Consider the following 26,974-nt stretch of genomic DNA (forward strand, 5'->3'; position numbering starts at 1 on the left):
AACTAGCACATCTGGGAGTGTGTGTGTGTGTGTGTGTGTGTGTGTGCGTGTGTGTGCGTGTGTGTTTAATGAGCACTCTGAGGACCTATTACAATGTCATGAACTTTGTGTAGCTGCTGGGAAAAAAATCACTGTGAAGAAAGGTTCTCTGTAACATACTTCAGTTTTAAAGAAACTTCTTGATCCAATTACTCTGGGCACAAACAGGCTCTATGGAAATTAATTACAGTTGTTCTCTGAAGTTCTACTGAAAGGAATTACAATACCTTCAGATCCTGCTACAATTAAAGCTGTGTGATGTTTGGAAAGACGTGTAACCTCTCTGAGCCTCAGCTTTCTCATTTGTAAAATGAACCCTAATTAGGATATGATAATGACATATAATTATGAACATACTTTACTACCTAAACTGGAAATGTAAATGCAGAATGGTATTGCTACAGACTTTTAAAAGAGCGTATTCATGAATGAACATCTATTAAAAGATTTTTAGGGTTTTGTATTAAAAAGCTCTCTAGTCCTTAGTATCACATACTATGTTTCCTAAACCCAGAACTGTTGGTTTTGCTTTTATTATTTCAACCAGAAGGAAGTGTTGGATACTAAAACTCTTACCTTCTCTGCTGTCATTCCAAGTTGATTCTGATGACAGAGAATCTGATAAACAGCCAAGGTAATAGTTCATGACAGAAAAGAAAACCCCAAAACTCCAAAGCTCATAAGTATGGATAGAGAAGCAGTCCTTAGATATTTATCTGAAACATCTGTAGCAAAGATTCTACAAATCTGTAAAAATATTCTCAGGAGTATCCAACTGTTAATTTTTGTTACTCCTTACTCTTTGTTAGCTACAAATTGTCATGTGACATCTAGTATGCATGTGATGTTGATGTGTCTGGTTCTGATAAAAAAAAATCAGAAAAATCAAAGCCTGAGAAATTCAAGTGCTGTGAGAAGGGTAGTTTCTCCAGCCAAAAAGTATTAGTCGGAATCACACTGAATGTTGAGTAAGGATGACTTGGAGCCTAATTTTTTCTCATATGGTTGACTTTTGAATCTGAAATTGGCATGTTCCCAATATGTTGATTCAGAAGAATACATAAGACATAAATGTACCTTTTTGGGTTGAATTATTTTTGCCTCTGTTCTTAAGAATTGGCATTGATGCTATGCTATTAATGAATAAAAGTTCCAGATTTTATCTGAGACAAGAGAGTAGAGGAGAGAGCATTATTATAGGATGACTAGGCTTATGAATTCCTGTATGTATTCCAAACAGGATGAGGCCTGTTTCTTTATTGCATAAACAACTAAGGGGGGCTGCGTTAGTAACAGTGCGTGTTGTCCTTACTCATAGAACTACTTTGATTTTTTTTGTGTATCTGATCTTTTATGAACATTGGTTGCTATTTGTGTTTAACAACAGAAGATAAGCTAAAACTGGGGCTGCCCCATGGTGTAGAGGTTAAATTCAGTGTGCTTCATTTCGGCAGCCTGGGTTTGCTGGGTTGGATCCTGGGAATGGACCTACACCACTCATCAGCCATGCTGAGGCAGCAACACATACATAAAGTGGAGAAAGTTTGGCATAGATGTTAGCTCAGGGCTAATCTTTCTCAAGCAAAAAAACAGAGGAAGATTGGCAACAGATATTAGCTCAGGGCTAATCTTCCTCAGCAAAAAAAAAAAAAAAAGAAAAGAAAAGAAAGAAATAAAAGGGAAGGTAAAACTAGGTCTGCTACTATTCCTAGTCACAGATTGTCTTTATTTAAATTTCAAACTTGATAACCTTTGTTGGATTGTTTAAAGCCTCTAAGAATAGACGTTCTCTTGTGCTATGAATCTACAATACATTGATGAATTCCCATAACAGCCAGTAGTTCATATTCAGCCAATATTAACTGAGCACAAAAGATACCAGGTTATAGGGACACTTGAGGGTCAGAGGAGAAAATATTTAAATACATAATAGCAACAGTGTTGCATAGGCAAGGGCAAAAGTAGTGCGAAGGGAGTGAGCTCAGTGTGCTCCAGAAACAGATAGAAGGCCACTGTGGTTTGAGCATGGTAAGAGGTGTTTGGAGGGGACAATGGAAGCCTGATAATGAAGGGCTGAAGTAAGGAGTTTGTATGGTGGTTGAGGAGCCTTTGGAAGACTTTTAAAGCTGGACTGTGGCATGATCTCATGTAAATGTTAAAGGATTACCATAGATGCTTTCTGGGAATTATAGAATACCTACGTGTTGGTCTCCAATTGAAAGTGGGAGATGAAGAGTATAGGAAGTATGAAACAGCCCCCAATTTTTTGGCCTGAATGAGTTAGTGGTTACCATTAGATAAGTAGCTTATTGTAGACGGAGAAAACAAGCTAAAGATGGAGAGGGGAGGATGACAGATTTACATTTTGACAAGTATGCATTGGAACATCAAGTAGGAGGTGACTTCAGGCAATTAGACGTGTTTCTGAAGATTAGAAGTAATGAATTGGTCAGAGTATGCCTAGTGCAGAGGTAATGGCTGAAGCCATGGATAAGGATGACATCTCACAGGAGGTCTGTGTAAAGTCAGAAGGGAGGAAAGCTGAGGTTCTCACACTGGGGAGTATCAATATGTGTGTGATGAACAGAGGTGTAGAGTCAGAAAAGGGTGAGAGAGTAAGGCCGTCATTGAGAGTGCCAATCAACAGATGTGGATTCTTAATCTGTAGGGGCAGCTCAAGCTTGGACTAGTACTTAGGCTAACCCAGTGAGATAGGGCAAAGTAAGATGAGCAGAATCTGGCAAATGCAGTCAAATGCTACATAGCCAACTCTCTGGTATACTGGAACAAGGAAGTTAGTTCTGGTAGTTAGAAATTAGATAGTCGCTAGTGACCTTTATGTAAACATCTTCTATAGAGTGATCGTGTGTTAAGGAGTAACAAAGAGGTGCAGATATCCAGTGAGTCTTGAAAAATCTTTCTAGGAGTATCCTGTTGAAGAAAGAATGAAAAATACAAGTTTGAGAGGAAGGCAAAGTCAGGAGAAGTTTTGCAAGAGGGGAAGAAGGCAGAGAAGGAGGAAGCAGTAGGGAGACAGGAGGGTCCCAGGGAATAGGGAGACCGGTGATGATCCTCCTAAAGGGAGTAGCAAAGGAGGAAATGGGAATTCTGTGTGGAGGATTTAATGTTGGATAAGAATGGGTATAGCTTTTCCTTTGTGTCATGTCACAAGCAGATATGGTTGTGTGAAGATATGAGTATTTGAAAGTGGATTAAATAGAAATGGAAGGAATTCAAATGAATATGTTAACTTCAGAATATTAGAGAATCCTAATGCCTTCTTTTCCATGTGATTCTGTGATGGTTACCTTATAATATGAAGAAAAATTCAACTCTGGTATCTCATAATAGATAAAGAAGATTCAAAAATAATTCTTTTAAATAACATGGACCAATGAGCACATATTTGAGAAAAATATGAATTTGTCCTTTCAGCAGTTTATTAGCTTGATTATTGATAAATTTTGATTTATATTTACTCTAAATTTCAAAGTCATAGTTATATTTCCTTAATAAGTTTGACACTAAACTCATCCTGAAAAACAGAACTTTGTTTGCAGGAGCTTAGTCAACACTATATTTAACTTCATCTGAAGATGCAGTTACTAATGTGGATGGCACCTGTTGAATAATTTCTAGGTGGGTGGTATCAGGATTCAAAATATATGCTGCATGCCACAACTTCGGTGAGATTACATGAGGAAATAAATTAGTAAACTATAAATACCAAGAATGTCCAGAATGCCCAGCAGATTAAAAATAGCAGAAAAAATGCCCAACATTTATTTGAAATGCAGAGGCACAAGTGCAAGGTTCTTACACAAAAATGTAAAACATGTAGGGCAAAAATTGTTTTGAAAACAAATTTTTTAAAAAATTTTAAAATAGAACATATGGCACCAGGCCAGTTAGCTCAGTTGGTTAGAGCGTGGTGCTAATAAAATAGACTGTTATATTTAAGAATCTTTACAGAGGCTGGCCCTGTGGCCGAGTGGTTAAGTTCTCTTGGTCTGCTTCGGTGGCCCAGGGTTTCGCAGGTTCGGATCCTGGGTGCGGACATGGCACCACGCCTCAGGCCACCTTGAGGCAGCGTTCCACTTGCCACAACTAGAAGGGCCCTCAACTAATAATATAAAACTATGTACTGGGGGGATTTGGGTAGAAAAATCAGGAAAAAAAAAAGATTGGCAACAGTTGTTAGCTCAGGTGCCAATCTTTAAAAAAAAAAATGAATCTTTACAAATGCATAGAGGGATTAGGAAATTTGATTATGTGAAATAGCTGCAAACCAAGAATTAGATTATATGGCACAGCTAAGGATCTGGCAATGTGGCTCACAGTCTGTCCTTCTCTTTGTTAGCCTCTGCCTTTGCCTCAGCCTAGTAGCTTAATTGTTTTTCAGCCACAACCTTCAACCTCATTTTCTATCACATCAAGTTGTTTAAAATTTGCTAATATGAGGATTTTTGGAACCTTTGTGCCTGTTATCCTTTTTTATTTCTGGAGGATGGAAATTTAGGTTTCAGTCTTCCCTTAATTCTCTGATTCCATGCCCCACGGGTTGTGGCTTCCAGAATAATTACCGTTATGGATTTCACGGGCATCTTTATTCTATTTCTATGGTTTACAGTTATCTGGACAGTGAGACTATTCATGATAGTAAAAGTATCCTGTGCTTTTATCAGTACTCTGTCCTTTAAAGTTTTAGTTCTTTCAGCCACTGCTTGTAATTGCTGCTCTTTTAAAGGATCTATTTAGATAAGATAAGAAGATGAGGTTCTTAACCAAATAGGGAAGAGATAAAATATTGGAATGCTCTTAAAGGTTTAATAAAATCTTATAAATGGCATACTGCAGGATTCTAGCACTATGAGTCAGAGGAGTGGAATATTGCTAAGTTAGTCCATTCACATGATCCCCTGCCATTTTGAAACTGTTCCTCTTCTGGAATGTCTAGAAAAAGATAGCTTAATGAAGACAAATGCTTTACTACAAATATAGCTCTGATCTCTAAAGAAATACCAGATGAAAATCTCTACTTTGTAGTTTCTTTAATGATTTCATTATTTTCGCATGGGTTCAAACTTTGCAAGAATAAGCATAAACTACTAGTATTAGGAAATTTATATTGAATTATTAGAATATCTTGATGATTTTTAAAACTGAGTTTGTCTCTCGAAGTTTCTCTGTGTACTGGTAATTTAAAGTTCAAATGAAGTGATTGATATAGCATGGAGGCTTCAAGAGGAAGTATGTCATGTTGAAAGGACAGTGGTCACTGGAATTCTAATTCTCACTACGTGGTCCAGGGAAAAGCATTCAGTGAACACTCAGAGTCTACATTCGTTTCTGCAATACGGAAATGAGACTGATGAACTCTAAAGTACGTTGGAACTGACTCGCTGGATTGATTTAACAAAATACCAAAGACCATGGTTTCTGTTTAGTATTTTATCTTAGAGATATATTTGGGTTTCAATCTTTATAGCTTTTAAAAACTACATTCATAGTAAGGTCAGAAAGATATTTCCTAAAATATATTGTTTAATTTATAAAGAAAAACGGCAGCAACGTGGAAATTATATTTTTTGGAATTATGAGAGTTATCTGGTCTGCCATTCAGAAATTTAGAAAATGTTGAAAATACAAGAATGCTTTTCTGCATTGACTTTATATTATATAATAAATAGTTAAATGTTCTTTTCATGAGTATCAATATTTAAATTGGTTTGCAGCATTAGTAGAACAAATAGAAATTGAAATAAAATAACGAATTTTGGATTGGATCCAGACTTCATGTAAATGTTTTCTTTCTTTTTAGAGAGAAGATATAAAATTTTTCCCTTTTTTTGAGGGAAATTTGTGGCCTTTATGTGTACATATAATAACCACTGCAAAATGTAGTTAATCTTTCTACTATATATTTGAGAATCGACCACTTTCTTAAACATCTAGCATGCTCTCTATCCTGATTTTTTAACTTAAAATGCTATAAATTGTTTCCCAGTGATAGGCTAGTATCCCAGTAAACACAAAATACAATCATACCTGGTATTAGAAAACATATTTTGTAACAATCTTTTCATAACTTTGGTATTTATTACCTTCAATTACCTAGTTTTTTTTTTAAAAAAAGCAGTTATTGCTGCAACTTTTTCAATCCCTCTCTTGAAATGTATTAGAAAATTACCACTTATGATAATCATTGGTGAAATATTTAACAGACCAGTTTTTAAAATCCTAGTTTGAAAACAGTATACTAAGATACGAGGCCATTTTAAATATGTACTGTGATATTCTTAACTTAAAAACCTGTGATGATTAACTAATTTTATAAAAAATTGCTTTTATAAGGAGAGAAAAAGAAAATGAAATAGGAGGAATCTTGTTCCCTTGATCTCAGTATAATCATTTGAAAAGTTCATCTGGGATGAGATGAATTATTTGAAAATCAGTAGATGTGCCCAAGCTATTTTTTCTATGCCCTTATATTTTACTGATTTTAATATGAATTCAGTTAAACTGACTTGTGTGGATAGACACAGACAAAAGTTCATGAAATTCCTGGTTACACTTTGAAAAATCATATTGCCCACTTCATTTGTATTAGTGATGTTTCAAACATAACAAAAAGTGTGGTGAAATCATTTCATAGAAATGTCAAATTTTAGGGATGGACCTGAGAATTCAGCACTATCAGCATCACTTTTTGATTCATCTATTGATTGAATGTCAACCATATTTTTTTGTTGCTGTGTGAGACGCTTTGCTTCTGTTTTTCACTTAGTCATCACAGCAAACCTACAAAGGAACTAGATCTCATTGAAGCTGCCTATGTCCCTGTTTAGTAAGCAGAAGAATTGTGTGTGGTCTCATGTCTATTTGAGTCTAGGCCAAATTGCTTTTAAACTTATTAGCAAATATGTGAAACAAATTAAGGCCTGGAATACAAATCTTTGTATTTTTATCTCCTTTTCTTCTTCTTTTTCTTCTCCTCCTCCTCCATCTCCTCATCCCTCCTCCTTCTCCTTCTTCTCGCTCTCTTTTTCTTTTGCTAAGAAACATTTACCTTGAGCTAATATCTGTTGCTAATCTTCCTCTCTCTCTCTTTTTTTCCTCCCCAAAGCCCCAGTACATAATTGTATATTCTACTTGTAAGCCCTTCTGGTTCTTCTGTGTGAGCCACTGCCACAGCATGGCTACTGACAGACGAGTGGTGTGGTCCTGTGCCTGGAATCAAACCCAGGCCGCCAAAACAACAAGAGCACCCGAATTCAAACACTAGGCCATCAGAGCTGGCTCATTTCCTTCATTTCTAATGTTTCGGTTCCTCTCCCTTTTCCTCCCCAACCCCCAACCTTGCACTATAAATAAGTGTTTTTCTTCCATCTATGGCAGGAATATAACCTTTGGTTAGGTTGGGAGAGGGCATGGGCATGTGAAATAACAGGGATTTATTGATTTTGTGGTGAAATTATGCATTTGGCAAATAATTAATTGTTAGATGTAACTTTAGCCCTGAATATAAATAAATATTGTCTGAGTTTAGAACAGTTTTACCCTTCATAATAAAAGAGTAAGATCCCTTGTCTTGTTTGGTTCTTCAGAACAAACTGAAAAGCAGGAATTTATTACAAACCACAGAGCTTATCTTCAGGTCAAGGAATACTGAAGAAGTTTTTATAGTTTTATATTTATAACACTTTACATTAGCAATTATACCTTATAACAAAGATTAAATATTATGTATAATTGGTAGCAAATATTAAATGTTCATTATTCTTTATCATTAATTATCAAGTTGGTTAAAATAAAATAGAAAAATTTTGAAAAAAAAATTTTCTCTGATAAAATCCTCATGAGTTTTCCCTATCTATATTTATACCTATATATACATCTATCTATTCAAACATACACGACAAACACATGATTCTGTCATAGCATGTCTGTGTTTATATAAATCATTCCTAGTATGAATAGATATATATATGTACTGTTTTCCTTTCCATTTCACAGATAAGGAAGCTGAGGTTTTGGGAGAGTAAAAATTTTCTCAATTTCTTACAACGTGTAAATTGCAATAGTTGGATGCAAACCCAGTTTTATTTCACTGCAAAACTTTTAATTATTATACTGTAGTGTTTAATTAATAAACTGATTCCTTGTATCTAACCACAGATCAACTAAACAAAAAAACAAATGGAAGTCTGAAGCAAAATTACTCTCTCCTACCCCTCCCCCTATCCCACAACACAAACTAACTTGAGAGGGGACAGGCAAACATGTATCTTAGCAGTGCAGTGACATGAGGCCCCTAATTACTGCGCTGTTCACCTCCCCTCCCTCCAGACTTAACAAATTGAAACTCAGAGGGCAATGCGTGGACTTCTGCATACTGACAGATCCCAGCTCATCCTTAGGCCTGCTAAAGTTTTGGTATCTGTTGCTTTACTGAGTAGCTAATTGTATGAGTTTCCTGTGGCTGCTGTAGCAAATTATCACAAAATTGGTGGCTTAAAACAATAGAAATTTAATCTCTCACAGTTCTGGAGGCCAGGACTGAAATCAACATCGTGGGACCAAAAAAGGTGTCAGCAGTCCTGTGCTCCCTCCAGAGGCTGCAGGGGTAATCCGGTCCTTACCTGTTCAGCTTCTAGTGACTGGCAGCATTCCTTGGCTTGTGGCCACATCAATCATTCTATGTGTTAATCTACCAGGATATAAAAATGCATTGGATATTTGCAAAATAATTTGGAAACTTTTAAGCCTTGTAAACTTAGAATATGTATGGGACAAGTGGATTTTGCATACTATTTCTGTCTTTACCTTCACTCTACACAATTTCATCCTTATATTCAACCAAATATATACTGAGCACCCATTTTGTGCCAGGCCTTGTGTCCTGGCCACCTGTCAATCATGTAGAGAGCGCTTGAGTCAGAGGCTGGAAATGGCTCAGTTAGAATATCTGAATTATAGAAGTAGGAAACAGTGTGGCATTTATTAAATGTGTATTTATTAATTGTGTAAACTTATACAAAGTATGCTATCTCTCTAAGCCTCTATTGAATGGGAAAAATAACATGAACTTTACCAGAGTTTATGGTGAAGATGAAAGGGGTTTTGCATTTGGAGTAAATAACATATACATGCTTAAAATTCTGTATAGACTCCCTTCCTGTGCTAGGTTGTTGAGTGGTGGAGGAGAAAATTGAGAAGTAGCTTTCAAACCATTTCCCTGCTTCCATTTTTGACATATAGTATTGGATTTTTACTGCAGCTTGTTCAACTAGTGTGTTGTGAAGTAAATGTTACAAATGACTTTTTGTCTGTATGTATGTGAGGGATTGGTCCTGAGCTAACATCTGATGCCAATCTTCCTCTTTTGGCTTGAGGAAGACTGTCCCTGAGCTAACATCTGTGCAATCCTCCTCTATTTTGTGTGTGGGACACCGCCATAGCTTGCTTTGATGAGTGGTGTATAGGACCACGCCCAGGCTCTGAACCTGCGAGTCCTGGGCTACTGAAGAGGGGCCCACAAACCTAAGCATTATGCAACCACGCTGGCCCACAATACAAGTGACATTTTTTTAATGAAATACACTAAAATCCAATTTTTAAAATTCAGAATGCTTTGCTCATAGTATGAGTAGAAATTGATTTGTGAAACTTTTATTGCTATCAATAAATTGATGTTTATACCATGTGGTTATATAAGATATATGTCTTCAATGCAACACTGATCATTTCTTTCTTTTGCTTAAAACACAGCTTTGTCTCCCTGAGCTTTCAGATCAGTCCTAGACCCTTAGCAGAACATGAAGACTGTTCCTGATCTAGCCCCCATTTATCTCTATGGCCTTGTCTCCTGCTACAAGATTCTCCAGATCTCCAGAGTCTTGTTCCTGGAGTCCCTTCTGCCTGATCTCTCCTCCTACATTGGTTCTTGAAAGCTATTGAAGGCTACCAACCTTTGGAGTTGCCTATTTTCAAATTGGTAAACAAAGAAGTTGTGGAGAAAGGTTTAAGTGAGGTTCAACTCTCAATCTTCCCATCTGTTCTGAATTCTTTGCAGGTCTCTTAACCTAAGATGCTTCTCAACCTTGACCAGTTCACGTATCGCTCCTTTCCTGGGCTCACCTCACACCGCATCCTCTTATTTGGTTAACCCTTCCTAACTTTTCAGGGATTGGCCCAGGCTTCCTCTTAAGCAGAAAACTGTGGGGATTAATGACATAGGCTTTTATTTTGACATATTCTCTCTCTGTAACCTTGAGCATGTCAGTTTAATTCTCTAATCAACACTTTATCATTGTAAAATGGTATAGTAATAGCAACTTCAGAAGAAGATATCTTTGTAACCATGTTAGATAAGTTTACTTACTAATAATCTTTTCCTTTCCTAGTTCTTTGACTTCTGATCAGGAATAGACTCTTCTGCATCCTTCTCTACGAGTCTGTGTTTCTCTGATCATAACCTTCATCACATTACATTGGAATTACCTCTCTTTCTCTCCTATAAAACTATATATTTTTAAGGGCTTCGACATGTCTCAATGAACAAGTAAGTGTTAAGTGAATGAATGCAGACAAATATCTTAAAAATTTTAACCAGTGAAACAACACTCCTACATTTTACTTTAATTCTCCAGCCAAATTTATATTAAAAAAATTTATATTAAAGTCTTTGGCTGAAATCCATATAATTATTTGAATTCTATGATGGGATGGAAGTTTGCTCAAACTGAGCCATCTTATCTATTTTTCTTTTTGGTTGAAATCACATGTATTCAACTTGTTTATTGACACTGCAGTGCACATTTATCATGAAAAATAGGAAGTATAGTTAATTAAAAATAGCACAAGTCACAAAAGAATCCACCACCCAGAGAAACAAAAGTTAGGTTTGATTTATATTCTACTGGATTTTTTTCTCTGTGTGATTCACAACAGCAGTAGCTAGTACTCCAGACGTGCCCTGACGAGGATGCGCTGCCTCTATAGAGAAAACAGTCTTTGAAGTATTGCCTGCTATCCAGTTTACGGTTATTTAGCTTTTTATATTGTAGTGATTTTAGAATCCAAGGGGCAACAGAACCTCTTCAATTTAGCTCTTCAATTTAGCTCCAGGCCAAATTTAGCTCTGTAAACATAATTGCAGAAAGTAAAGACTGGCATGATCTATTTTCAAGCATCCTTGTGAGCAGTTTTGCTCTTGGTTGCTCTGTTAGGCATGCCTACTCCCCCTTCTGACACTTGTCTAACCTTACCAAAATTGGTCTTAGCCTTCGAGTCCAAATGATGCTTCTTCTGTGAAGCTTTCCCCAGATCTGTAGTGAAAATTGATGTCATTCTCTTCACTGTCATACAGTGTTGTTTCTAATTCTTGTTTGAAATTTATCATATTATGCCTTGTGTTATGGTGATTTATGAATCTTTTTGTCTCTTCAACTATTTTACAGGCTGATAAAGGCAAAGACCTTATAATTCATTTTTATGTTCCTTCACCATCTAGCAGAGCTCTTCGCCTATAATAAACAGTCAGTAGATGCTGAATGAATTTATCACTCATTGTTGAGTGTTGGTGCCGTGGTTTAAAGTTAATCACAAACTATAAGGTTGATATTAATCATGCTCAGATATTTAGTACCTAATTTAATTTCTATTAAATATCCGTTAGTAAAAATGAAAGAAACCTGTGAATAGACAAGGTGTGATTTTGTTAATATTATGGAAGATTCCCCCAGTTACATTCCAAAAACAGGTTGTACCAGTTTTGTAGTAAGAATGCTGAAAGGCTAGGTGTCATAAAACATGCCACTTAAAGTGTGTGAGTTCAATAAGGAGCTGGGCTAATTAAAAACCCCACATTTCTTTTGTAATAGTTTGTTCAACAGTGAAGTGAATAAACACAAATATTTCCAGTATAGCCTCTAACTATGATTAGTATGTCAAGAACACATATTGATCCTCAGGTTAAAAAAACTGTAAAGGCACAAATACACTGATGCCTGTCTTGAGTTTTAATAAAAGAAGATAAATGAGAGCTCTTCTTTTCCTCATTTTAAACCCAATTTGTGATTTAGCAATTAGCGATGCTCATATTCAGTAAGTTCATCAGGGTGAAGATAAATGTACAATTTTGAAATTAGACAATAAAGAAATTTCCGTTTTGAAAAGTGGCTCCTATTTTTCATAGGAGTAGTATAAGATGTTGGAAATGAGTCAATGCTGTTTAGAAAGTATGAGGACAGTGGCTATATCTTGAAATTTATATCTGTAGCACTGAGCACAATTCCAGGCATAAAGTAAGTTTAATAAATGCTTGATGAATGAATAAATGAATGGTTTGTTTTTATAGAACACAAACAAAATTAAACAGTAGTGCTCCAAGATACTAATATTAATTATACAAACAGAAACTATTCAGGTCTAAAAATATGAACCAACTTCTATTGAATTGGTTTAGTGTCTTCAGTAAAGAAAATGCACGCAGTGGTCCATTTTCATATTTACTCTAGCAAAACTGTGTTTTTGTTTAGGCCACTGTGATAACATTAAGTATTTTCATAGAATCCAAAAGCCTCAAGGCTCCATGTGCCCCTACGTTTTGAAACTTCTGAAAATATTGACTGTGTCTAGAACTTAGAAACTTTTTGTTTTATTTTCATTATACAGTCAATATTTTTATAGTTATCTAGCCATACTTAAATTTAACAGGAAAAATAGAGGCAACATAGGACTTCCATGCCAAAAAAATGTAAACCACAGAAAGAAGGACCTAAGAAATTGTGCATGGCATAACGATAGATAAGTAAATGTCCTGGGAGTGACTGTCCATGAGCTACAGCTATGACTATCACCTGAGCCAAATGAGAAATGGGGTGCCCACAGAACTGAGAATGAGTTTCCTAGCATTACTACTATAAAGGGAGATATATATTTTAATACCTCAGGAATAAAATGTAAAACACATGAATTATATAGTATCATGGTCCAAATTAACAAAAAACAATGTACTGCTCTCGTCTGAACAGTGCGTCCACATGGGGTAAGTTGAAATTATATGGAGTTACTTTCTTTGAAGACTATAGATTGAAGCTTTGGTTCCCAAGCTTTGCTGCAAATTGGAATCAGCTGAGGATTTTTAAAACGTTCTGACATTTGGCTGCTGTCTTCAGATATTCTGATTTAACTGATGGTGGTGTAAATTGGGCATGTATAGATTTAAAGTTTCTCAGGTGATTCTAATGTGTAGCAAAGTTTACAAATCATTGGATTAAAAGTTTGGATATAGGGGGCTGGCCCATGGCGCAGCAGTTAAGTTCGCACATTCCGCTTCTCGGTGGCACAGGGTTTGCTGGTTTGGATCCCGGGTATGGACATTGCACTGCTTGTCAAAAGCCATGCTTTGGTAGGCGTCCCACGTTTAAAGTAGAGGAAGAGGGGCATGATGTTAGCTCAGGGCCAGTCTTCCTCAGCAAAAAGAGGAAGATTGGCAGTAGTTAGCTCAGGTCTAATCTTCTGCAAAAAAAAAAAAAAGTTTGGATATAGAACACTCCATCCAAAAACAGCAGGTTACACATTCTTCTCAGTGTACATGCAACATTCTCAAGGATAGACCATATGTTGGGAAACAAAGCAAGATTCAATAAATTCAAGAGGATTGGGATAATATCAAGCATCTCTTCTGACCATAAAACTATGAAACTAGAAATCAATTACAAGAAAAAAGCTGGGAAAGGGGCAAAGATGTGGAGATTAAACAACATGCTACTGAACAACCAATGGATCATTGAAGAAATCAAAGGAGAAATCAAATATTATCTGGAGACAAATGAAAATGAAAACACACCATACCAACTCATTTGGGATGCAGCAAAATGGTCCTAAGATGGAAATTCATTATAATACAGCCTCACCTCAACAAACAAGAAAAATCTCAAATAAACAATCTCAAACAACACCTAACAGAACCAGAAAGAGAAGAAGAAACAAAGTCAGTAGAAGAGAATTAATAAAAATTAGAGCCAGAAATAAATCAGATTGAAACAAAAGAGTTAGTAGAAAGGATCAATGAAACAAAGAACTGGTTCTTCAAGAAGATAAACAAAATTGACAAACCCTTAGCCAGGATCACTAAGAAAAAAAGAGAGAAGACTCAAATAAATACGATTAGAAATGAAAGAGGAGAAATTACAATGGATACCACAGAAATACAAAAGATTATAAAAGAATACTATGAAAAACTATATGCCAACAAATTGGGCAATCTAGAAGAAATGGATAAATTCTTAGACTCTTAGAACCTCCCCAAACTGAATCAAGAAGAAATAGAGAATCTGAATAAATTTATCACAAGTAAAGAGATTAAAACAGTAATTAAAAACTTCCCCAAAAATAAAAGTCGAGGGCCAGATGGCTTCTCTGGAGATTTCTACCAAAGATTCAAAGATTTAATACCTTTCCTTCTCACACTATTCCAGAAAGTTGAGGAAGATGGAATGCTTCCTAACTCATTCCGTGAGGCCAACATCACCCTGATACTAAAGCCAGACAAGGACAACACAAAGAAGGAAAATTACAGGCCAATATCGCTGATGAACATGGATGCAAAAATCCTCAACAAAACATTGTCAAAATGAATACAACAATACATTAAAAAGATCATACAACATGATCAAGTGGCATTTATACCATGGACACAAGCATGTTTCAACATCCACAAATCAATCAATTTGATGCACCACATTAACAAAATGAGGAAGAAAAACGACAAAATCATCTCAATAGATGCAGAGAAAGCATTCGACAAGATCCAACAGACATTTATGATAAAAACTCTCAATAAAATCGGTACAGAAGGAAAGTACCTCAACATAATAAAGGCCATATATGACAAACCCATAGCTAACATCATACTCAATGGGGAAAAACTGAAAGCCATTTCTCTCAGAACAGGAACAAGACAAGGATGCCCACTCTCATCACTCTTATTCAACAGAGTACTGGAGGTTTTTGCCAGAGCAATTAAGCAAGAAAAAGAAATAAAAAGAATCCAAATAAGCACTGAAGAAGTGAAATTCTTGTGTTTGCAGATGACATGATCTTATATATATAAAACCCTAAAAAATCCATTGGAAACCTATTAGAAATAATCAACAACTACAGCAAGATTGCAGGGTACAAAGTCAACTTACAAGATTCAGGTGCATTTCTATACTCTAATAACAAACAGAAAGAGAACTCAAGAACACAATCCCTTTCACAATTGCAATAAAAAGAATAAAATATCTTGGAATAAGTTTAGCCAAGGAAGTGAAAGACCTATACAATGAAAACTGCAAGACTTTCCTGAAAGAAATTGATGACAACGTAAAGAAATGGAAAGACATTCCATGCACATGGATTGGAAGAATAAACGTAGTTACAATGTCCATACTACCTAAAGCAATCTACAGATTCAATGGAATCCCCAATCAGAATCCCAGTGACATTCTTCATGGACATAGAACAAAGAATCCTAAAATTCATATGGGGCAACAAAAGATCCCAAACTGCTAAAGCAATCCTGAGAAAAAAGAACAAAACTGGAGGCATCACAGTCCCTGAATTCTAAATATACTACAAATCTATAGTAATCAAAACAACATGGTATTGATAACAAAAAACACACACACAGATCAATGGAACAGAATTGAAATCCCAGAAATGAAACACACATCTACGGACAGCTAATCTTTGGCAAAGGAGCTAAGAACATACAATGGAGAAAGGAAAGTCTTTTCAATAAATGGTATTGGGAAAAGTGGACAGCCACATACAAAAGATTGAAAGTAGACCATTCCCTTATGCCATTCACAAAAATAAACTCAAAATGGATCAAAGACTTGAACGTAAGACCTGAAACCATAAAACTTCTAGAGGGAAATATAGGCTCTTTGACCTCAGTCTTACAAGGATCTTTTGGGACATCGTGTCTTCTCAGACAAGGGAACCAAAAGAAAAAGTAAACAAGTTTGACTCCATCGACTAAAGAGCTTCTGCAAGTCAAAGGAAACCAGGATTGAAACGAGAAGACAACCCACCAACTGGGGAAAAATGTTTGCAAATCATATATCCAACAAAGGGTTAATATCCATAATATGTAAAGAACTCACATAACTAAACAACAAAAAGTCAAACAACCTGATCAAAAACTGGGCAGAGGATATGAACAAACATTCCTCCAAAAAAGATATACAGATGGCCAACAGGCACATGAAAAGATGCTCAGCATCGCTGATCATAAAGGAAATGCAAATAAAAACTATGCTAAGATATCACTTTATACCCATTAGAATGGCTATAATAACCAAAGCAAAAATAACAAATATTGAAGAGATTGTGGAGAAAAGGGAACCCTCATACACTGCTGGTGGGAAAGCAGACTGGTTCAGCCACAATGGAAAACAGTATGGAGATTTCTCAAAAAACTAAAAATAGAAATGCAATATGACCCAGCTATCCCACTACTGGGTATCTCTCCAAAGAACTTGAAATCAGCAATTCAAAGAGACTTATGCACCCCTATGTTATTGCAGTGTTATTCACTATAGCTGAGACGAAGAAGCAACCTAAGTGCCCAGGAACTGATGACTGGATAAGAAAGATATGGTGTATATATATGCAAAGGAATACAACTCAGCCATAAAAAATGACAAAATCATCCCATTCACAGCAACATGGATGGACCTTGAGGGTATTATGTTAAGTGGAATAAGCCAGATAGAGAAAGACAAACACTGTATGATTTCACTCATATGTGGAAGATAAACACACAGACAAAGAGAAATATTTAGTGGTTACCCAGGGGTAGAGGGGATGTGGGGTGGGTACAAAGGGTGAAGGGGAAAACCTATAAGGTGATTGACAAATAATAATATACAACTGCAATTTCACAATTTTTTAATCTATCATATCATAACCTCAATAGAAAAAACAGTTTGGGAAGCAGGTTTAATGCAAAATAGATAATTCTCAGAAAAGTTGCTATAATACCAAAAGCAAAAGAGGCTATGATGCCATTTTAAATCATTACCACCCTCTATTAATATTAAAGACTGTTTATTACCATAGCCACTTTTTTGTTTCTTGAGTTTATTGAGTTGGTACTATGTGCAGAGCATTGTACTAAGTGCTTCCATGTGCAGTTTCACTGGGTCCTCTACATAATGACATAGAATATCTGGTTCTCATCTCATTATTTAGATTTAAAGAGTCAGACAAGATAATCTCTATGGGCTCCACAGTCATGGAAATTATTTTAAGTTATTTATTTCTATCAATCCTAACATATAATGGCAACAAATTCCCTAAACACAATTTCAATATTTATATCTACATGTTTACTGATCAGCTCAGAATTTGACTGACTGTTGTACATTTCTATTTCTCACTAGTTTGCCTATTATCGACAAGTTTTAGTTTCTTAATGCCATTGCCATCTTCTCTCTCCTAGAATAACAATAGTTGTTTCCTTAACCTCACAAAAGCAAAAGACCAGAAACTGAATTTTTGGGTGAATGCTAACAGAGCTTATACCTGATGCTCTGTGTTATTTTATAAATTCATCCATTTAGTCAAGAAAAATGCATTAAGCTTCTGCTTTGTGCCGGGCATGATATGAAGTGCTGGGGGTAGAAGGGAGGATGTGAGATATGAGGTGCCTGTTCCCTCCCTTGGAGGTGAGCGTGGTGAGCATCAGAGAGGAGAAGCTGACGATGGCACAGATGAGAAGTTGGCATGGCAGGTAGATATTCAGTAGATACACTGAATTTGATTATTAATGGTATTTTAAATTATCACTTGATTTTTTCTTTTTTCATTTGAATGCTTTAGGCATAAAAACATTATTTTATCCTTGCACTAGTTCATTCATTTCCTCAGCATTTGTTTATAGATTGCCTAAGGTACCCTTCTAGACGTGGGGAGAGAACAATGGGCAAAGTAGAAAAGAATCCTCATGGAGCTTACATTCTGCTGGTCAAATATAAGAAATATATATGTATGTGTGTGTGTCCGTGTATATATACATTTTAATATATGCTTGTGTATGTATATATAGATTTCTTTATCTTTTTCTTTTCTCTTTTTCTGCCGAGGAAGATTCTCCATGCTAATCTTCCTCTATTTTTTTAGTTTCTGGGCCACCAGCACAGCATGGTTGCTATCAGAGCAGTATGGGTCCACACCTGGGAACTGAACCCAAGCTGCTGAAGTGGAGTGCACTGAACTTAACCTTTAGGCCACTGGGTTTGGCCCTATATATATTTCTGTATATTTATAGAGAGAGAGAGGCAGAGAGAGAGAATACCTTTAATGAACTGATCCATTTAATCCTAAAAATCTAATAGTCGAGTCTTAGTTCTCATCCTTCTTACCAGCAGCTTCTGTTGGAACTCCTCTCTCCCTTGGCATTAATATACTTTCTTCACGTTGTTTTCTGTACCCTACACTCTCCTGATTTTCCTCACACTTCACTGCATGCTTTTGCTCAGTATCCTCTGCGGGTTCGTCCCCTTCTTTCCAATAATAGTCTCCTAGGGCTCAATGTTCTTTCCCCTTCTCTTTGATAGCCGCACACCCTTGGTGATTTAGTCTAGCCTCATGGTTTTAATTACCATCTGTATGAGGATGACCCTCAAATTTAGATCTCTGCTCCTAGCCTCTCAGTTGAACCCCAGCTTGTGTGCCCAAATGCCTATTTGTCCATTTGGATGTCTAACAGACTAGACAACATGTCCAAAAGTTAACTCCTTCTTTCTATCCATGGCTTCTTTCCATCATAACGGATAGAGATTTCATCCATTTAGTTACTGAGACCAAAAAACTTGGAGTCCTCCTTGATTCATCTCTTTCTCTTATATGCGTAACTTCCCATTAGATTTCTTCAAAATATATGCAGAATCTGATCATTTCTCATCACCTTCACTGCCACCATTGTCTGAAACACCGTCACCTTAATCTCTTGCAACAGCCACCTAACAGCTTTCTAGCCTTGTATGCCTGGACTCTGTGCTCAACAAAACAAGAGACTGATATTTTATTTTTATTTTTAGTTGCAGTAAAACATATATAGAAGAGTGTAAAGTAATCTAGTAGAAATTGAGGTAAAACCAACAGAAAGTGTATAAAGTACTCCAGTTTTAAGTATATAGCTGATTGATTTTTTAATATGTATACACCTGTGTAATCACTACTCAGCTCAAAACAAAGCACACCTGCCACGTATGTGTTCCCCCTCGCGCCCCTTTCTAGACTATACCCCTCCAAAGTTCATCACTATTCTACTTGCTGTTTTCGTTGTTTAGTTTTGATGATCTTGAATTTCGTATAAATTGGGCATCACATAATATATACTCTTCCGTTGGCTTCTTGAGCTCATCTATATGTGAGACTTTCTCAGGAGATTAGTCGCTTAATCTGTAAAGAGGAGGGTGGACTGAGATTAGGAGCTAAAATTTGAAAACATACTGATGTCCAACCTGAATCCACAGAGTTTGCAGTTCTTATTGTCTGGGGTCAGACAGAGGGAAGTAGTATATTCTAAAAGATCCCAAAGAGAATCTAACACGTAGCCTTTGGATCAAAGGGTCTTCCTCCTCCCCCCCCCCCATACTCATTTTGTCCTTGAGTACAGGGACCAATTGGCTACCGCTCCTTCTTTCCTCCATTCTTCACCAAGTATGCACTGAGCATCTGTCAGATACCAAACACTGTGCCAGGTTGTTGAGACTGCATGAGTCAACAAAACACAGTTCCTATCTTCCAGGGGCTTAAAATCTCAATAAACCCATAGCTTCATAAAATCAAAAGTATACCTGAATAAATAAGTAAATAAATATAACTATGACAGCTCGACAAACATCTTTATATGCCCATAAACCAAATAGAGGGAGTGAGGAGAGAGAGATCGAGAAAAGATTAACTTTACCAAATAACTTAGTAATTCTGAAACGTTTTTTAAATTTGGTCAAATTATTGCTTATGAAGGGTTGACTCAAATTTCAAATCAGTTGCTTTACTTTTCAAAATGAATTTGTGTCCAGACAAATTAAAGGGCACTGAAAAGAAGAGGTAAAATAATTCTTCTCCAGATATTAGACATAGGGACACAATTTGTAAACATATCCAAAGGAATAACTGTGTCATCTTATATATTTATATATATAAAATAGTATTTTGAGCATTTTTGTCTGTGTTAGTTAACTGATTTACTTACATCCTTCCAGAGAACTTGCTTCTGAGGATAATTTTTCACTTTTTCCTTAGCTATTAAATATAGTTACCCCTCCAAAAAGAGACACTGTAGACAGGGCAACACACTACTCTTCTTTATGGCAGTGTTTGTCAAATTGTGGATTTCTATATCCCTTAATGGATCCCGAGATCCATCTAGTGGATTTTAACCAACATTTAAATAGATTAAACAGAAGACAATATAATGTAGTACAAAGCATCACAATGACTTCAATTTAGTAAGAGTAAATATTGTTCCACGAAACTGTTTTTTCCATTATATTTATGCAAGTATACATTGGGCTGTGCTATTGAATGTATTTCTTGCTATGGCTATGAGGCACAGTCAAAATTTTAGAAAATAGTTTGTTAGGGTACATGAAGTTTTTCTAATTAAAATTTGACCCAAATTATTAGGTATTGAAATACAATTTGAATTTTGATAGTTTATTTGGTGTATGGTTTAAGTAATATTGAGAAAAAATAAAACTGGCTTTAATCAGTTGAATCAATTTGATGGCAAATCACTTTTATCTGTTTATAATTATCAAAAAAGTTTATAGAGTTTTAGTTCAAAAAACAATTGTGTTTTAATATGGCAAAAAAATACACCTAAAACAGTTTTTACAGAGCTATTTAACTGGAAAATGTTTAAGGGCAACCTATTTTTTTTTCAAAAAGCAGGAATTCTGAGAAACTAATCTCTAGAATTTATTGAAATAAAAATAATCATTATCAAAAACATATTGTTATATAATTTAAAAGTCCTCTCAAATTATTTTAAAGTATTCCTCTGATGAGGAAGCTAATCATATAAATGACATTTAAAATTTCTCAAAGCAATTTTCTTTCATTATAACTCTTTTGCTGTGTAAACAATGTAACATAGTACCAACAACCAAGATTCAATTTATAATTGGACTTTGGAATTAAGTACAGAAAGGATATTATTTTCTTAAGTTATGTTTATTATGCTGTTACACTGTTGGAAAATTAATTTTGACCAATAAACAAATATTGTTGAACAAATAAATATATTTTAATAAACTAGCCTTTAAGAGTCATATTGGAAATTTTATATTCAAGTACTTCTGTTGCTATTGCTTTAACTACTGTAGTATAACGGGAAACTGAATTAACTATCTCAGATTGTTGGTGCTCATAGTGAATTACTGTAAAGGAATAATACAAAGCTTTGGATGCTCCTGATAAATAGATATAAAAGGAATGCAGAGTATATTTTCAAGTTTATGGTGCATGTTGAGAGAGAGTTGTTTGTCTGTAATACCCAATCTGGATGTCAGTTTATTTTTTATATGGTAGCCAAAAAATCTATCTTACAAACTTAATTACAGATCCTATTTATTAACTTTTTCTTAGTCTTCCAATAAACTGATATTTTTATGTATAATAAAAGTAGCTAAAAGCAATAATAGCCTATTAGCACTTTGCAGTAAATTATATGTTTGGGCCCAAAATCTTCTTGCTTTTTGTAAAAGGCATATGATTATAAAAGTGATAATATCAGGACTATGACAGCAAACATTTTAAAATATTCAATTCTCTGTCTTAATATTAGGTGACAGTAATTGTTTGGCATTTCCTTTTTAATTTTTTTAATGAACCTGAAAAAAATAATTTTAAAATATCACTTTGGGTGGACAGAGTAGAAGATACAATTTGCTCAATTTTTTCTTCTCTTTCCTCCTTCTTTCCTTCCTTATATAATTTTATTTCCTAGTAGCAAAGTGAAATGTGAAGAAAGGAAAGTATTTGAAGTCTATTTCAGCACCATAGCCTTATTGGATATTCAGATATTGATGGGCAGAACAAGAATATTCATTTGGTCTTATGTGCAGCATCTTCAACTCTTGTTATTTTTTCAGTAGAATAATTTCAGCAAAACTGACTTTGTAATGAATCAATATAAAAATCATTTTTTTTCTCAAAGCAAATATGTATACCTTGGCTGCCATCATTTTTAAGCAAAGAACATCCCATTGGATATTATTACTTAAACTAAATTTTGCACAAAATTACATTTAAAATGAAATGTAAGTAGTTGTCTATTTTATAAGGACAGATTCTGGAATCTATTTTTTCTTTTTCTTTTCTTTAAGAGACATTTGACCTTACTATGAAGCTAAGCTAGAGAGGACATTGGCAGAACTTTGTATGTCCTCATGCATAGCTTTTGATGAGAATTTAAGAAGACAGAAGCCAATCCCTTGCCAAGTATTAAGTTTAAATCTTTTATTTACTTTAGAATTTCAAGATCTATGGAATACCAAAAAAACCCAGGGAGATGATTCACAAAGAACTGGAACTTCCTAGTTTCCTACACTCTTTAAAAAAGTCTTAGCTGTTTAACTTTGCTATGTAACGCCATGACCAATATTGAGATCAACCTGTGAAATAACATAAATCAGTCATTTGGTTTTTTGCTTCTCACCCTAAATGGTTACAAGCTGGTTATCATGTTGAAACTATTTAACAGCCGTGGCATAATTCTTTTAAATTACAAAGGCAATACCTATACTAAATCAGAGGATTATGCAATTTTAGAAATACAAATGCAACTTTTAAAATAAAGACTGGTTATGGTTTATGATGAAAATATGCTTCATTTCTTTCATATTGTATCAACTCTTTCTCTATCTTTTTTATCTTTTGGCAACTTACCAAATGTTACTGCATGAATCTTAATTCCCCACATCCTAACATCCTGAGACTCCCACAGGCAACAGTCTCCTGATGTGTGGACACTTTCCTTGAGACTTATTTATGAAGCACAAAATCCAGTTTTACGTTACGTAGGTGGGTTGCTACTTTGTAAGAATGCCATTCTTGATCAGGCCTTTATGAATTGTTAGTAAGAACCAAAGTAGACAATGAAAGCTTTATATTCATTTTGCAATTAGTCAAAATAATTCTAGTTAAACTCTGGTAAAGATCTCTAGTATGAAATGAATGTAAAGTATTCATTCTTTCTTTATCTCTCTCTCTCTGGTTTCATTCTAGCTCATTTATTTATTTAAAAATAACCCTCTAAGTTGCTTTTTCACTGCTTTTCATGTTACAGATTGAAAATGTTGATGTCTGCCTTAGTTTTCTAGCAGCCAGAGGAGTAAATGTTCAAGGTTTATCTGCTGAAGGTAAGAAAAAGCACACTTGTCACAAATGGCATCCATGTTTGTAAAAGATTATTCATAATGGAAGAAATGTAAAGTGGGATTACATAGTTCCTTAATACAACAAAGGAGATCAGTAAAGTTTACAAAGTAATAGAAACATAAATGCAGTACTTATTAATGTATGCGTTAGTTATTTAGATATGTTCCATATTTTGCAAAAGCTGTTCTTGTCATGGCTGAGTGTATGTGAGGGGGATAGATTAACAAAGCATCTTTATGTTATTAGCAGAGTAGAGCATTTTTAGAGTCTTAAGTACATGGCTGGATAGAAGGATAATACATAGACATACACAAAAGGTAAAAATGGTATAATTAATGCTCAAATATTATTTTACCAATAACGTTTCTATGATATGATCAAGTTGGTAGTCTTAGTCTAAATATTTGGTAAGTTTAAATAAGTCATCATGAGCTTTAAATGACTAACATAACAATATTAGTAACTGTTATATATAAAAGCCTTAAAATAATTAAAGGTTCAAACGGTTATTACTCAAATTGAAGTATAGAAAAGTGGACAACGACTGAACTAGTTCTGTCATTTTCTTTTTTCTGGATCTTTTTCTTCCACATATATTCTTAGAAAACCTTTCCAAAGTTTTCAAGTACTGTTAACAAAAAACAATTGCTTAAGTTATGAAATAGCAAGTCCTTGGAGACCTGAATCAAATGTAATTAAATTAGAATATTAATTGTGTATATAAAAATTCTGTTAGATGCTATTAAACATTTTGACGATTGAGGTTGGTTAATGTTTCTACCACAGTTAGTTTGCTCTGAAAAGCCTTTTTCCTCATAGGTACTAGAAATACTAGACAATTCTAAGTTTTAAAAATTTTGCTGTCATTGGAAAAAGAGGAATTCTGTGGCTTCTGAAATATTATGAACATTTAGTAGAATTATTTAGTTTTTCCAATTTTTCTTCTAGATTTGAATTTTATCTTAAATTTCTGTTATCCTTTATTTGCTATGATGTGTAACATTAAATTAAACATTTAATAGACAAAAATCTCAGGTTTAAACCTAGCTGATGGTTATGTTACTTAGAATAAAATTTGGTGAAATTCTCCCAGATAATATTTTACTTTCTTTGTGGTTAAAAGCAGGCTAGAAATGCTACTATTTGTTCATTTTATGTCTCTTCCTTCTCACATGACATCCCTTATCAACATAAACCATTGATTTTTATTTATTTCTAAAAATATGTGATGCTCAAAATTGATTTTCTAAATTAATTAAACATGCATAGCTGTAAAACAAGAAATTGTTAAAAACTCTTCGAATAAGATCAGTCAGGTTTAAAAGGGGAAATTAGTACTTTCTCACTGTAGTTTCATGTCGATCAAGCCAACTCTTCTATATTATGGCTACTGTGAGGAAGGTTTGGGAGGAAAAAAAGAACATCTCAGAGCCCCGTTGTATATGAATAATTCCATCGCATGGTTTGTGTGACATTATAGACCATCAGAGGGCAGGAAATTGAAATAGTTTACTAATGTTCCTAAACTCCACAAAGGACACATAAAACCTTGACCTCACAAGAGGATGTATTTGATTGCTAATAGCAAGTTTTGTTTAAAATATGACTACAGGTCGCATAGCCTTATTTCAAGCTTTACTTCCATCTCTTTAAAAAATTTTTTTTTTTTTTATATTAAAGATTGGCACCTGGGCTAACAATTGTTGCCAATCTTCCTTTTTTTTTTTTTTCTGCTTTATCTCCCCATCCCTGCCCCCCCCCCCCCAGTTGTATATCTTAGTTGCAGGTCCTTCTAGTTGTAGGATGTGGGACGCCGCCTCAACGTGGCCTGACGCGTGGTGCCATGTCCGCGCCCAGGATACGAACCCTGGGCTGCCACAGCGGAGCGCGCAAGCTTAACCACTCGGTCATGGAGCCGGCCCCTTAATTTTTAAATTATAACTACAGGAGAAAAATCTAGGCTCCTGTTGTAGACTACTTTGTGCATTTAATTTTTTATTCAATATTAGAAAAACTTACACAGGAGCCCCACGTGTTAAAACTCAGATTTCTACTCATATTTATTCAATTATGTTACCTGAAGTCATGAGTAAGCTGGTCTTTATTATTTATTAATATGTAATGTGAATTAAAAATAAAATAATTGGAGCATTAAAAATGGATACACATGATGTAGTGGGCTTTTTGGAGGATATATATATATATACATTTTTTCTTTTGAGGAAGATTAGCCCAGGGCTAACTGCTGCCAGTCCTCCTCTTTTTGCTGAGGAAGACTGGCCCTGAGCTAAAGTTCGTGCCCATCTTCCTCTACTTTATATGTAGGATGCCTACCACAGCATGGTGTGCCAAGCAGTGCCATGTCCCCACCCGGGATCCAAACTGACGAACCCCGGGTGGCCGAGAGGCAGAACGTGCAAACTTAACCGCTGCGCCACCTGGCCGGCCCACATTTTATTTTCAAATAAATTGGTTGGTGGGTGATATAGAAGGAATGTTGACTGCTACAAATCCAGTGACTATTATGAGGTACACTCACGGCATCGATACTTATTATGCAGGACGACCAACATTTAAGTGGCTTTCTTTCTCCGCTTCATAACCATCACTGTCTTGGTAACAGCTGTGTGTATTTGTGAGGGAAGCAGAGTGTTATCAAATAATTAGCACGAGACAGATTGCACATCCATTTCTAAGAAGAAGCTAACTCTAAAAAAACTGTAGTTCAGGGTCAGCAAAGAGCATCACATGAGTAAGTTTTGTTCTGCTGACCCTCCATCCCTTCACTTTCTCCCTGAATTTTCCAAGCTATGTGTAAATGTTAGCATGTTCCAGAAAATCAAGTTTGTTTGAATCTGTGACTGAGAGAATCAAGTTGTGTTTCTATCTTCATAGATTTAGTCTAAGAGAATTGCATCTAGAATTTCATTTGTAAAAAAAAAATCATTTTATATGATACTGTTTTTATATTTTCCATTTGATACAGAAATAAGAAATGGAAACTTAAAAGCCATTCTAGGGCTGTTTTTCAGTCTGTCTCGCTACAAGCAGCAGCAACACCATCAACAGCAGTATTACCAGTCCTTGGTGGAACTGCAACAGCGGGTGACTCACGCCTCCCCTCAGGCAGACGCCAGTCAGGCCAAAACCCAGCAAGATATGCAGTCCAGGTAAGGAGGGGAGTCAGGGCATGTACTTGAAGTTCATTTGTTTAGGTACCACTTGTTTTTAGCAAATTGTTTTTTGTGAGTTTGAAAAACATATTTATGTAGTTGTGTCAATGTGATGGGGTTGTTTGACTAATGTGATAGAAGTTAAAACCACTTTTCTTTTGGCTGGATGAGCAACATTTATCACTTTTTACGGGAAATATCTGTGTTTGTTTTCTAAAAATGCTTGTGGTTTGCATCAAAGTGTGTGCAATGTCTTTCTTGTTAGTCACGTGGCACGGGTACTTCCTTCTGCAAATTACTTTATTATT

General features: G+C 35.3%; 1 protein-coding gene across 20 annotated transcripts in view; it reads left to right on the forward strand.

The window, feature by feature from the left end:
* Positions 1–26,974, forward strand: part of NAV3 (neuron navigator 3) — a 776,877-nt gene that overhangs the window by 540,118 nt on the left and 209,785 nt on the right. For all 20 annotated transcript variants that reach the window (XM_070254197.1, XM_070254199.1, XM_070254205.1 and 17 more), the window contains 2 exons: positions 23,402–23,474; positions 26,480–26,663. In XM_070254197.1, coding sequence (XP_070110298.1) covers positions 23,402–23,474; positions 26,480–26,663 — 257 coding nt within the window. The remainder of the gene's footprint in view (positions 1–23,401; positions 23,475–26,479; positions 26,664–26,974) is intronic.

Source organism: Equus caballus, chromosome 28 (genome assembly GCF_041296265.1).
Source record: "Equus caballus isolate H_3958 breed thoroughbred chromosome 28, TB-T2T, whole genome shotgun sequence".
In the NCBI taxonomy this organism is placed as follows: domain Eukaryota; kingdom Metazoa; phylum Chordata; class Mammalia; order Perissodactyla; family Equidae; genus Equus; species Equus caballus.